The sequence below is a fragment of the Pan troglodytes genome, chromosome 1 (genome assembly GCF_028858775.2).
Source record: "Pan troglodytes isolate AG18354 chromosome 1, NHGRI_mPanTro3-v2.0_pri, whole genome shotgun sequence".
Classification (NCBI taxonomy): domain Eukaryota; kingdom Metazoa; phylum Chordata; class Mammalia; order Primates; family Hominidae; genus Pan; species Pan troglodytes.
The window spans coordinates 107064421-107078868 of record NC_072398.2 but is presented as its reverse complement, the minus strand read 5'-3'; the positions used below and the strand labels follow the sequence as shown (position 1 = coordinate 107078868).

General features: G+C 43.3%; 1 protein-coding gene across 1 annotated transcript in view; it reads left to right on the top strand.

The window, feature by feature from the left end:
- Nucleotides 1-14448, top strand: part of LOC129137513 (myomegalin-like) — a 50654-nt gene that overhangs the window by 12871 nt on the left and 23335 nt on the right. The window contains exons 5-13 of the mRNA XM_063815427.1: nt 445-569; nt 3674-3912; nt 5868-5984; nt 6551-6777; nt 7709-7852; nt 8939-9077; nt 9384-9430; nt 10326-10377; nt 11094-11190. Of these exons, the coding sequence (XP_063671497.1) occupies nt 5903-5984; nt 6551-6777; nt 7709-7852; nt 8939-9077; nt 9384-9430; nt 10326-10377; nt 11094-11190 (788 nt within the window). The 5' untranslated portion in view covers nt 445-569; nt 3674-3912; nt 5868-5902. The remainder of the gene's footprint in view (nt 1-444; nt 570-3673; nt 3913-5867; nt 5985-6550; nt 6778-7708; nt 7853-8938; nt 9078-9383; nt 9431-10325; nt 10378-11093; nt 11191-14448) is intronic.

Sequence of the window (14448 nt, the reverse complement as noted above, 5' to 3'; positions counted from 1 at the left end):
CTTCAGTATATCAGAGACATGAAAAAGAAGGGTCCCCATGCTTCCAATTAGATATAGGACATTAGTCTCACCATCACCTAGGAAGCTTCTATACTGGCTGTGATGCTTGGTCCCAGCATAAGCCCTGTAACTGCTTGTCAGGATGCAAAGAGCACTGTAGGAGCAGTAAGGAGACTGTGCTGGTGTGTCTGTTCTGCTCTGAACTAATGTAGGTAATGGTGTGTTTTCAAGCAAAGTTACTTGACCTCCCTCAGCCACCATTTCCACATCTGTGAAATAAAAGTGATGATCTTCCTGACCCCCTGAGTTGACATCTGGGGCTCAGATGTAACCCTAACCGTAACCCTTTATGACCCTCTGAGTTGACATCTGGCTCTCAGCTTGTTGCTCTGGTGTGGCTGAGTGGCTCTGCCATCTCAGTGGGCCTTGCCTCTCCCTGGTCAGACTGCAGCACAAGCTGGTTCTCCTGCAGCAACAGTGTGAAGAGAAACAGCAGCTCTTTGAGTCCCTCCAGTCAGAGTTACAAATCTATGAGGCACTTTATGGCAATTCCAAGAAGGGGCTGAAAGGTATGTGTTCTTCTCCCCTCACCCCATGAGCTTTTTGCCCTTGCATAGGATGCTAGTGAGGTCTTTCCTTTGGGAGTTGTGGAGATCATGGGAAGCTACAGAGTTCTGTCTCAGAAACTCCCACCCGAGCCTGGGGCTCCCAATAAGAACTCTCATACACAAAGCCCAAGGTGACAGGTTGGTGACACGAACAAGATCCAGCCTGATCATTCCTAATTATTTTAAGAAAATCTAGACATTCCTATCAATGTCTAAATTATAACATTTTTGAAAGCAAAAGAACTATCCTAATGATATCATCATTTGAAAAGGCCTTTAATATTGTCGGTAATACATACTGACAACCCATTCAGCCCAATGCAGCAGGCAGTCTGCTCCCACCCTGACCCTTTCCCTAGTGACATCTGGCACTCAGTTTATTGCCCTTTCATGTAATTTTCATAAATCCTGATTTAGTTTCCTGATTTTCTAAAGAGAAGGTGAACTGGAATTTGAAGAAATACAGGGGCTTACCAGGCTGAGCGAATAGCTTAAGTACAAAGTCATGGTGAGTGTTGAGTCAGTGGGGACCAGCCTGCCCACAGGAGAAAATTAAAAGACACGAAAACAAAAAACCCTTATAGAAATACCACTGATAGGACCTAAATTTCAATCCTGGATTTAAATATTAAGGACATTTATTGAAGACTTTGTTGCCTGCTGAAATAATAATCTAATATTTGAGAATTTGATATATTTCTTCATTCTTTAAATGGAGAAGGGTATTCAAAACATAATGTGAATAAGTCACAGCAGGCTGGGACAGAGGACTGACATCAATGTCATGAAATTTAGCAAAGATAAAAAGCAAAATCCTGAGCTCGATTAAAAATATCAGTGGTAGAAATATAGGATGAGGGTAGAAATATAGGACAGGCAGCCATTTGTGGACTTGAGAGTATGGGGTTTGGTAGAAACATGATCACACAAGTAAGTCATAGGCCAGAGGTTGCTAGAAATGCCAGCTCAAACTGACACTACAGTAGTGTAAGTGTGATGTTCGCCTGTGGAGAACATGTCTAAAATATTGTTAGATTAAGGGGCACTATCTTTGAAGAGGGCATTGACACACTAGGGAACATAATGAAGACAGGGCGCAGAATGGTGTGGACCAGAAATCTCCAACTGGTCAAAGAAACTAAAGAAATGTAGGCTTTCAAAAGATCTTGAGGACATGAGAACTGGCTTCGGATATTTGAAGAAGTGTCAGGTGAAAAAGAACTCATGTATTTTATGTCCCTCCAGAGGGCTAAACAATGCGTGAAGGGCAGTGGAATTTAGATTGGAATTATCATAAATCCTGATTTAGTTTCCTGATTTTCTAAAGAGAAGGTGAACTGGAACTTGAAGAAATAGAGGGGGCTCACCAGGCTGGGAGAATAGCTTAAGTACACAGTCATGGTGAGTGTTGGGTCAGTGGGACCAGCCTGACCACAGGAGAAGCTTGGGGTTGGGGGAGTGAGAAGTCAGGATGGTGGAGTAGAGCCACCAAACCATGAAAGCTCACAGGTCAGGGTGAAAGTTGACATTCTGTAGAGTAGATCATGAAACTAAGTCTATTCTTTTTCAAAGAAGATAAGCATATGATGAAAACAGAACTTTAGGATGCTAAGTCTCAGGGGATGTCCTGGAATTGGGAGACATTAGAATCTGGGAAACCTATTGGATGGGTCTAGTGATATTCTGGCACATTAAGAGATGACAGTCTAATATAAGGCACTGTTGGGAAGATGAAAGGGTATAGATAGATTTTAAAATGTCTCTTAAAAAAATAAGCAAAATTTAGTGAGAACTTGGATTGAGAAAGAGAGAGAGGAACATCATAAAACTTCGGGCAAAATTCAAGAGTAGATTATTTACCAAAGTCTCTAAAACTACTTCATCCTGAGCTCCCTTTCCTTTCATGCTTTTCTCCCTGCCTTTTAGGACTCATTTCAAAGCTACAACCACTAAAGCTCCATAATCCCTTATCTGTAATTTCAAAATTCAATAAGATCTCCAAACTAAATTTTTCAAATACTCATTTAGTGACAAAATCTAGATGATCTGACATGAGGATATTCATAAGTCTTTATTTATCTACTTAGGATATTCACATAGCTCATTGCGGAAATAGTTGTATGTTTGATAAAGGATTGTGGTTCACCTGCAACTGGGTACATGTTACATATGATATATGCACCCTGTTGCCTTGCTAAAAACTAAAACAAATTTTACCTTTCGAAATACATTTGGCCTTAAGGTTTTCAGATAAGGGATTGTAGCCTTGTAGAATATTTCTTAGATCTCTTCATCCCCAGTACAAAGAAATAGACTACATGTGGTGAATGGAGGTAAATATATGTACATATATATATTTATAAATATGTACATATATATATTTATATATATGTATGTGTATATATGTGTGTATATATACGTACATGTATATATGTACATGTATACACCTATATATAGTATGTATATACACACACAACATATATATACACACTATATGTAGGTGTATATATATGTACACACACATACACACACACACACACATATATATATATAGAGAGAGAGAGAGAGAGAGAGAAATTGAAAAACTCGCTTAGTTATAATCCCTGGTCTAATGTGCCCAACTCGCATTCTCACATGCTACCAAAAGGCCTCCTCCTTCTCCTCTTTCATTTTTGAGAGTGAAGACTGTGAAATCTCTTTCTCCCTCATCCCCTACCCTTCTCTAGCTCAGTACTGACGTTCTACCTTGGAGGATCCTATACTTTAGCCTACAGGACTAAGGTTACTATGGAGATGAAATACGGACTTATCCTTATCTGCCAATCAAATGCTCTATAGGTGCATGTGTGTAACTTAAATCGCAAGGAAGTTTCAGACTGGATGTGTGCCATCTCAGTGCCATCCCCCGGCCACACACAGAAATGGTGACATCTCCATCATAGATGGGTTGCATGAGACTCAGATGATAGTGGGGTCCTTGGCAGAAAAGAATGTCACAGAGGAGGCTTCTGACAAGTGCTTGGAAATACTTGGGTCAATGTTACCAGACTCCTCTTCTCTCTCAGCTTACAGCTTGGATGTCTGTCACCAAATCCCTTTGAGCAGTGACTTGAGCCACCTGGTGGCAGAGGTATGAGCTCTGAGAGGGCAGCTGGAGAAGAGCATTCAGGGGAACAATTGTCTGTGACTGCAGCTGCAACAGCAGCTGGATAGCCTGCTGGCAAAGCCAGCCTCAGCCCCTCCTCTGTTAACCAGAACTTCCCAGCCAGCGCTGACCCTGGAAACAAGCAGCTGCTCCTCCAAGGTAGGAAGGAAAAGGGACTTAGAAAGTCCTTGGCCAGTGGGGAGATCACCAGGATGTCTGCCTGGTCCATGCTCCTTATAGTCAGGTTGAAATCAGAGATGCTCTAGTCTAGCAGCCTGAGTGAAAGCGTGGGATTTAGGTCAGACTGGGCTCCAGATTCTGAGTTTACCGCTTAGAGGTCGTTTGATTTGGGCAAGGTGTTTAAAGTCTCGGAGGTTTAAGCCTTAGTTTCCTTATATTTAAGATGAGGATAATAATAATATATACCTTATATGATTTTGACCATTAAATGAGATCATTTACAAGTGCTTGGCACACTAAGAATTGCTCAATAATTAGCAGCTGTATATGTTCATATCTTTTTCTTGGATTTGCTTGGTGCTTTAGTTTTAGCCAAGTGTTTTCACATATATAATTTCACCTGAAGTAAAGCAGGTTTTGCTATCTCTGTATTTCACATAAGAAAACTTAGGTCCTGAGATATTAACAGACAAGCGGGGGTTTAGAGAAGTTATAGACAAAGCCAGGATCAGAACCAGATGTTGTGATTTTCAGTCTGTGTTCCTTCCAGCTCATTGTGCCCTGTCTCAGTATTGCCGACCTTCCCAGATTCTCTAGTCCCCCTTTCCCTCACAGGTGGGGAACTCAGTGTGTGGTAAAATGTTCCTGCACCCAAGGAAACAGGGCTCTGGGGAAGTCCTGGATGGTGGGTGATTTATTTCGGGTGGCCATCATTCGCTTTCTCTACCCCACCCCTTGCCTGCCTTTTCAGATAGGCGTGTTTGACCAGGACCCCCTTCTCTTCTCGATATCCCCCATCAATCTCACTTCTCCAAGTTTTCATTGAAATGTCAATGGTGTCCCCCTAGTCTCTTAAATCATTCAATTTCTACTTCCTCTGTCCTTTTCTCCTTTTGATACACCATTTAGTACACCATCTCCACTCACCTCCATGGCCATACCTTCAATTTTATTCAAATCAGGAACCACTTCTGTTCAGTTTCTCTAAAGCTGAGCTTTCAAACTCTCCTGCCAGCTATTTCTGGGTCATGTTAATCTTTATTTTTCTCTGGTTCTTGTAGATGCTCATTTATCTGACAGTAACCTTATTTGTCAAATGAAGGTGACAATAACATGATTATGCTGTTTTCAGCTTACATTAGGTGGATGCCTTGCCCTTCTCTGGGCTGCCCTGATGGTTGTGGTGTTCAGTGATGTCTCCAACTCTTCCTTCTTTCTAACCAGGCCTTCCTCTCTCTCTGGCTTCCCACACAGCAGCCAAGACTCAGCCCCACTGGTGCAGTCCCTGCCCATCTTTCTCTAGCACCCCCGAGGCCTGAGCTGGAAAGCAGGCACTGGGCCACACTTGCCTGAGCAGGACCTTTTCTACCTTCTTTGTGATATTTTCCAATTCCTCCACCATAGGGTTGCTTTTTAGTCTCCAGCAAGACAATGTTAACCCACCAAGCCCTCTCTCTCCGTTCTTCCCATACAAGTCAATTTTTTTCAGTATTACCTCATCTGAATGATGACTAGAATGTTGAATTTAGTCCCCCATGAATCCATTCATTCCTTGATCCCTTGATTCTAGATTTTAATATGTACTATGTATATTTATACATATTACATTTAGTTACGGGGCATCGTATTAGATACCACACACAAATTATACTCAAGAATCGGTTTATTAAAATACACCTAATAATTTTTCAAACTAGAAGTTACATTCTCGTGGAACACCCCTCCATTAAAGGAATATCTTTTTGTTCTGAAGAATGGAAACATTCTGAACTCAGTGACTCATGGGCTTTTGCTTTTGCTTGTGGGGTATGGATAATTCTGTAAGAGGAGAGTCCTGCCACCTTAGGTCTCAGTGGGGACGGCTAGGTGTGCATGTGCTTCATGTGCAGGGTGTTCCAGGGCTCCTGAAAGCTGTGGTTGCCTTTACCCCCTAGATTCAGCTGTGTCCCCTCCAGTCCGGGATGTTGGTATGAATTCCCCAGCTCTGGTCCTCCCCAGCTCTGCTTCCTCTACTCCTGGCTCAGAAAAGGCCATAATCAACAGAACACATGGTAAATATGGCAACTAAAGGGCCCAGGGACTGATGTTGGAAAGTGATTAATGCAAACAACCTTTTGTTGTCTCTAAACATATTATCTGTATTTAGAGAGTTTTCTCTGCATGCCCCAAGGCCTTTAGCCCTACTCCCTGCACCTTCTGTGGCTGCCTTTCTTGCCATTGTTCATCCTCCTGTAGTTTTCCTACTGCTGTTTTTGCTTCATTGTGCCATAATCTCTCTATTCTTGAAAACGCTCTCTGTATCCAGCTTGATTTCCTTGTCTGTGTCTTCTCTGCCCAGAAACTTATTATTTATGATTCATCCTATTTCATTTGCCAATAAGGAAAAAATTGTCTCCTGGCAAATTTATCATTAAGAGATAATGTAAGAAAGGTTATAAAAATATAGAAGCCAGAAGATCTCTATGGACTTTGCCCCACCCTTGTACATTCCAAGGCTTCCTTTCTTGTTCCCAGCCTCGTCCTTTTCTTGTTTCCTGCCTCTTTTTTAGTTGGAGCAAACTGAGGATATCATTATGAATAACAGAAGATTCTGTTGTGTTGTCATTTTCTTTTTCAGGCTTGGGTTTGGATACTTCTCCAGTAATGAAGACCCCTCCCAAGCTGGAGGGTGATGCTACTGATGGCTCCTTTGCCAATAAGCATGGCCGCCATGTCATTGGCCACATTGATGACTACAGTGCCCTAAGACAGCAGATTGCGGAGGGCAAGCTGCTGGTCAAAAAGATAGTGTCTCTTGTGAGATCAGCGTGCAGCTTCCCTGGCCTTGAAGCCCAAGGCACAGGGGTAATCACACCTGAAGCTTTAGGTGCACTCTTTCCTTGTGCCCTTTCTTCCTTTGATGTTAACTCCTTCTCCCACCATTTTTGTTTTTTTCATGCTTTGCATCTCTCAACAGCTGAGGCTTCCTCTTCCGTGCATAGCAGCCAGGCCCTTTCTTATCTAGCTCCTATTTTCACTGTGAGTTCTGCTCTGTTCCAGATGTACCTGACTGGATATTTCCCCTCAGCCCCACAGAAACACGTGGCATTGCCTAGCAGCCTTTGGTAGCTTATTATCTACCACAGTCATGCAGGCACATGACCATATGTGGGCAGAGTCGACTCAATGGGATGGACAGAAACTGAAGGATTTGCAGGTGTATGGCCCCCACATGTGGAAGGGGTGAGAAGCCTGGCAGCCAAGGCATTTCCTTGTGCAGACTGCATAGGGGAGGGAAGGCAGTCAGCAAAGCTTCTGAGAGCACCTTGCCAGTGAGAGAGACCAGGAACCTGTGGCTATGCTGTCTGAGCTGCTGGAGACCCATGGATGCATAGGGACAGCCCTGCCTCCATGGAGCCCCCACACTGGAATGCAAGACACACACCCAAGTAGATAAGCACAGTACGGGGCTACAGGCGCAGTATGAGAAGTCATCCTCTGTGCTGTGAGAGCACCAATGCAAATGTGGTCATTTATCTCAGGCAAGGAAGGTAACAGATTCATAGAGGACATAGCAAGGGGGGTGAGTTTTGAAAGCCTTGTGGGTTCTGCAGGTGGAGGAAGGCATTCCTGGTAAAAGGAGCAGCACCTTAGTTCTGAGAGCTGCAAATGGTTGTGCGAGGGCTTCACAGGTTCAAGCAGGCCCATGTTCTGCGCCTCACTCACAAAGGAAGCTTGAGCCCATGCAGGGGGAAGAAAGTAATCTCTCCGCTCCTGTGGTGTTACCTTTCCCCAGGTGCTAGGCAGCAAAGGCATTCATGAGCTTCGGAGCAGCACCAGTGCCCTGCACCATGCCCTAGAGGAGTCGGCTTCCCTCCTCACCATGTTCTGGAGAGTGGCCCTGCCAAGCACCCACATCCCTGTGCTGCCTGGCAAAGTGGTAAGATGCCAGTGTCCTTTCTCGGTTCAAACCCAGTTCTCCTGCCCTCCAATACTGTTCTGTCTCCTCAATGTCACAGCTTTTCCAGAAAATCAGGAGCCACATAGTGAATTGGGATAGACAGGAACTTAGAGGAGTGTCCCTGGAGGGACATCTCTGACCCTTGGTGGCTGCTTTCATTGCAGCTCTAAATACATCCCATTCCCCACCAGCCCCCTGAACCCTGGATAAGAAATCAAAGAAGAAGGGGAAGGAGTGTGGAGAAGGCGGAGACATCAGAACCCTGGCAATCCACAAATGTTCAGTTTCTTTACCTCTCTGAAGTTTGGATGAGCTGAAATTCAGTTAAAGCTTTAGCACCCATCTCCCACCCCACAGGTCCCGTGGTCAAATGATCACAGAATGCCCCATGAGACTGAGCCTTTTTAGCCACTGCCTGGAATCCCAACATACAACTTAAGCTGGCATCGCTGGACCAGGCCTGGGGAAAGTCAGCCTCCCCTCAGGATCTGCTCAGAGCTCAGGCTAACTCTGATTGGCAGACCCTTGTGTAGGTAGGTTTCAGGATCCCCTCCCCAGGGATTCTACTTCCAGGTCAATGTCACCAATACCTTTTGGATCCAACTATGCTAATTCCAGGGAGAGGGTGTTGTGCCATCTTCATGTTGGCACAAATATTTACAAACTTGCAAACTTTCCTGAGTCCAGATCTCTCTCCCCAGCATAACACTTCTGAACTCTCAATCTTACCTGTGAAGGGAGAGTGACAGAACTGATATCAGGACTAAAGCAAGGTCCTCTTCAGAGTTGGGAGTTTGATACCAGCCTGAGGCGAGGTTCTCTTAAGCTACAGGTGTGTAGGCCTGTGCTAGTCTGCATGGGGAATTCCAGAGTCTCATTATTCCTGCCTAATGGCCTCATCCTAAACTGTCCTCAGCTGGAGGTATTCGAGGCTGTGAAGGAGGAAATCCAGTTCAGGAGGGTTGAGAAGATTGTAGAATCCTTCTTTGAACTGGAAAGAGCCACAAAGCACAGGGTGCTTTAGGCCTTCTGCCTGGTCAGTAAGAGTCTGTTCCTCTTATCCAGGGAGAATCAACAGAAACGGAACTTCTGGAACTGAGAACCAAAGTATCCAAACAGGAGCGGCTCCTTCAGAGCACAGCTGAGCGTCTGAAGACCGCCAACCAACAGAAGGAGAGCATGGAGCAGTTCATCGTCAGCCAGCGTAGGTTCCCTGAGAGGGAATGGGGGAAGAAACAGGCAGTCTTCCCGATGCCCCACTTGTGCTTCAGATGAGAAGTGATCAGGGGGGCTTGGGGATGTTGGGAGTGGAGACTGATTTGATGTCCCCAAACCTCCTGTGCCAGGAGCAATTGTGGCTGCAGAAGGAGGGGAGGACAGGGGGTGGATAGAAGGAGACTCCAAGCTGAATAGCCAGAAAGAAATAAATGCTTTAGAATTCTCACGCTAAGCAAGTAGGGTTAATTTCTGCTGGTGATTTCTACTCTGTGGTGCTCTTTTGTTGTTTCAGTAACCAGAACACATGATGTTTTAAAGAAGGCAAGGACTAACTTAGAGGTAAGGAAACTACTGCACCAGTCAGAGGCACCAAGCCTGTCCCCCACCCATCACCATCCGTTAGCAGATCTTGTAGGCGACCCTTGGCCTGCTTTCGCCTTCCAGGAGAAGATTTCCAGTCCACTTGCAAGATCACAGGTCCTCAGTGAGCTTCCTGATAGTTTCTGTTCCCATCACCCTCCCACCCCGTCAGCTCCTGCCCCTGTATCTTGGTTCACTCTCACATTGTCATCATCTCTCCTTTTTACTCCAATTTTTCTTCTTTGATGCCAAGTTCGGAGACTGGAGAAATGCAATTCAGCTCACTCTTGAAGTTGTTAGACATTCAGGAGTCTGCCTCTGAATGAGCTTTTGCTAGAGGGATCTTGAGGCCAGTTATGTGTTCTACTGTTCATGAAAAAGTAAAAGCAGTTTGCAACCTAATAAACTGATTTCACTGCATACTCCTGGGTTAAGAACAGCAATTTGATTTTGGTGTATCTTTAAGTAACATGTCAAAAGAGATCTGTTGTGTCTCATTGGTCTAAAAGAGAATTTGTTAATAAATAACAACTGAACCTTGGGGGGTGGGGGCGGAATGTTACATATGTACCAGACATTATCGACATAAAACACTAAGTGTTAATCATTCCCTAGGAAGTGCTTTGAAGAAAAACTTGAGGTATATGAAATGGTTTAAAAATCAGAAACTAAACCTTTTAACGTGGACTTCGAAGCTTTGCCATAAGCAATTCAGCATATTCCTAGAAATGTTTCTAAACCATAACCTGAGAGAATGTTGATCTCCATAGTGTAAAAATGACTTGGGCCAGTTTAACTTGCTCTTTTTTTTATTTTTTCACTAATTCCCTTTTATTTTTCTCTGATAATTCTTCTCTTTCCTGAGCCTCTTTAGAGCAGCACTTACAGGATTGCCTGTGTAAAGCCTTATTCCTGTCCCAGAAAAGGTAACCGAAAAAGTCTCTAGTATCCTCTAAAAGGTAACCCAAAAGTCTCTAGTATCCACTGGCTTTCTCCAGTGTGGAAGCTTTCCCCTCCACCTCCCATAGATCACTGGGAAGGACCTGAGGCCTCGGTTCTAATCCCAGGCTTATCACTAACTGCTGTGTGGCTTTGGCTTGTCCCTTAGTCTCTGTGAGACTGCTGCACCCTCATCTGTCAAAGATGGAACTGGACTTAGTTGAGCTCTGAGGTCCCTGTGGACTTGGCCCCTCCACACCCTCATTATGGCGACTGGACATAAACTTAACAGAGGACTTCCCTGCAGAGTGTCCTCTTCTTCCTACAACAGGCTGTTTCTGTATGTGCATGTTCCATGCTAAGCACTTCTTTCTTGGATGGAGATGGCAAAGGCCTCTTTCTGCTGAGACAAAGTGATTTGGAGAGTCACCTGGCCCCTGAAGAGGGAGTGGTAGGATCCAGCCACCCAGTGTGCAGTGAATTGGAGCAGGGATCTCAGCACACAGGGAGGTGGGGAGGCTCCCCCTAACCTCGGGCACCTGTTGCTCCTCCAGACTGCAGCGCATGCTCTTAGCTCATCCTCTTAACTGGCTCTCACTGTGCTCCTGGCTTTGGTCACCACGTGGCTCTCACTCCAGTTTCAGGTAGCCATCAGTAGGGCCTGGCAGTATAGGGCACTGATTTGGTTTATTTTTGTCTGCAGGTAAAATCCCTAAGGGCTCTGCTGTGTACTCCAGCCTTGTGACCCTTGCTTTCCAGGAACCATGCAAGAAGTGCAGCCACCAGAAGTCCTTATATAGGTATACATAGTCCTTTGGTAACAAGTCCTTTGTTATATAGGTATACATGTGCCATGTTGGTTTGCTGCACCCATCAACTCTCCTAATGCTATCCCTCCCCCAGCCCCCTACCCCACAACAGGCCCCGGTGTGTGATGTTCCCCTCCCTGTGTCCATGTGTTCTCATTGGTCAACTCCCATTTAAGAGTGAGAACATGCGGAGTTTGGTTTTGTGTCCTTGTGATATTTTGCTGAGAATCATGATTTCTAGCTTCATCCATGTCCCTGCAAAGGACACATGAACTCATCCTTTTTTATGGCTGCATAGTATTCTTTGGTGTATATGTGCCACATTTTCTTTATCTAGTCTATTATTGATGGACATTTGGGTTAGTTCCAAGTCTTTGCTATTGTGAATAGTGCTTCAATAAACATAGGTGTGCACGTGTCTTTATAGTAGCATGATTTATAATCCTTTGGGTATATACCCAGTAATGAGATTCCTGGGTCAAATGGTATTTCTAGTTCTAGATCCTTGAGGAATTGCCACACTGTCTTCCACAATGGTTGAACTAATTTATACTCCCACCAACAGTGTAAAAGCGTTCCTATTTCTCCACATCCTCTACAGCATCTGTTGTTTCCTGACTTTTTAATGATCGTCATTCTAACTGGCATGAGTGGTATCTCATTGTGGTTTTGATTTGCATTTCTCTGATGACCAGTGATGATGAGCATTTTTTCATATGTCTGTTGGCTGCATAAATGTCTTCTTTTGAGAAGTGTCTCTTCATATCCTTTGCCCACTTTTTGATGGTTTTTTTTTTTCTTGTAAATTTGTTGAAGTTCTTTGTAGATTCTGGATATTAGCCCTTTGTCAGATTAGCAGATTGCAAAAATTTTCTCCCATTCTGTAGGTTGCCTGTTCACTCTGATGGTAGTTTGTTTTGCTGTGCAGAAGCTCTTTAGTTTAATTAGATCCCATTTGTCAATTTTGGCTTTTGTTGCCATTGCTTTTGGTGTTTTAATCATGAAGTCTTTGCCCATGCCTATGTCCTGAATGGTACTACCTAGGTTTTCTTCTAGGGTTTTCATGGTGTTATGACTTACATTTAAGTCTTTAATCCATCTTGAGTTAATTTTTGTGTAAGGTGTAAGGAATGGATCCAGTTTCAGCTTTCTACATATGGCTAGCCCGTTTTCCCAGCACCATTTATTAAATAGGGAATCCTTTCCCTATTGCTTGTTTTTGTCAGGTTTGTCAAAGATCAGATGGTTGTAGATGTGTGGTGTTATTTCTGAGGCCTCTGTTCTGTTCCATTGGTCTATATCTCTGTTTTGGTACCAGTACCATGCTGTTTTGTTTACTGTAGCCTTGTAGTATAGTTTGAAGTCAGGTAGCATGATGCCTCCAGCTTTGTTCTTTTTGCTTGAGATTATGTTGGCTATGAGGGCCCTTTTTTGGTTCCATATGAAGTTTAAAGTAGTTTTTTTCCAGTTCTATGAAGAAAGTCAGTGGTAGCTTGATGGGGATGGCATTGAATCTATAAATTACCTTGGGCAGTATGGCCATTTTCATGATATTGATTCTTCCTATCCATGAGCATGGAATGTTCTTCCATTTGTTTGTGTCCTCTTTTATTTCATTGAGCAGTGGTTTGTAGTTCTCCTTGAAGAGGTCCTTCACGTCCCTTGTAAGTTGGATTCCTAGATATTTTATTCTCTTTGTAGTAATTGTGAATGGGAGTTCACTCATGATTTGGCTCTCTGTTTGTCTGTTCTTGGTGTATAGGAATGCTTCTAATTTTTGCACATTGATTTTGTATCCTGAGATTTTGCTGAAGTTGCTTATCAGCTTAAGGAGATTTGGGGCTGAGACGATGGGGTTTTCTAAATATACAATCATGTCATCTGCAAACAGGGACAATTTGACTTCCTCTTTTCCTAATGGAATACCCTTTATTTCTTTCTCTTGCCTGATTGCCCTGGCCAGAACTTCCAATACTATGTTGAATAGGAGTGGTGAGAGAGGGCATCCCTGTCTTGTGCCAGTTTTCAAAGGGAATGCTTCCAGTTTTTGCCCATTCAGTATGATATTGGCTGTGGGCTTGTCATAAATAGCTCTTATTATTTTGAGATATGTTCAATCAATATCTAGTTTATTGAGAGTTTTTAGCATGAAAGGCTGTTGAGTTTTGTCAAAGGCCTTTTCTGCATCTATTGAGATAATCATGTGGTTTTTGTTGTTGGTTCTGTTTAAGTGATGGATTACATTTGTTGATTTGTGTATGTCAAACCAACCTTGCATCCCAGGGATGAAGCCAACTTGATCATGGTGGATAAGCTGTTTGACGTGCTGCTGGATTCGGTTTGCCAGGACTTTATTGAGGATTTTCACATTGATGTTCATTAGGGATATTGGCCTAAAATTATCTTTTTTTGTTTTGTCTCTGCCAGGCTTTGGTATCAGGATGATGCTGGCCTCATAAAATGAGTTAGGGAGGTTTCCCTCTTTTTCTATTGATTGGAATAGTTTCAGAAGGAATGGTACTAGCTTCTCTTTTTACCTCTGGTAGAATTTGGCTGTGAATCTGTCTGGTCCTGGAATTTTTTTGCTTGGTGGGCTATTAATTATCACCTCAATTTCAGAACCTGTTAATGGTCTATTCCAGGATTTGAGTTCTTCCTGGTTTAGTTTTGGGAGGCTGTATGTATCCAGGAATTTATCCATTTCTTCTAGATTTTCTAGGTTATTTGCATAGAGGTGTCATAGTATTCTCTGAGAGTAGTTTGTATTTCTGTGGGATCAGTAGTGATATCCCTTTTTTCATTTTTTATTGCATCTACTTGATTCTTCTCTCTTTTCTTCTTTATGAATCTTGCTAGCGGGTCTATCCATTTTGTTGATTTTTTTCAAAAAACCAGCTCCTGGATTCATTGATTTTTTTGAAGGGATTTTTGTCTCTATCTCCTTCAGTTCTGCTCTGATCTTAGTTATATCTTGCTTTCTGCTAGCTTTTCAATGTGTTTGCTCTTGCTTCTCTGGTTCTTTTAATTGTGATGTTAGGGTGTCGATTTTAGATCTTTCCTGCTTTCTCTTGTGGGCATTTACTGCTATAAATTTCCCTCTACACACTGCTTTAAATGTATCCAAGAGATTCTGGTACATTGTGTCTTTGTTCTCATTGGTTCCAAAGAACCTCTTTGTTTCTGCCTTCATTTCATTATTTACCCAGTAGTCATTCAGGAGCAGGTTAATTCCATGTAGTTGTGTGGTTT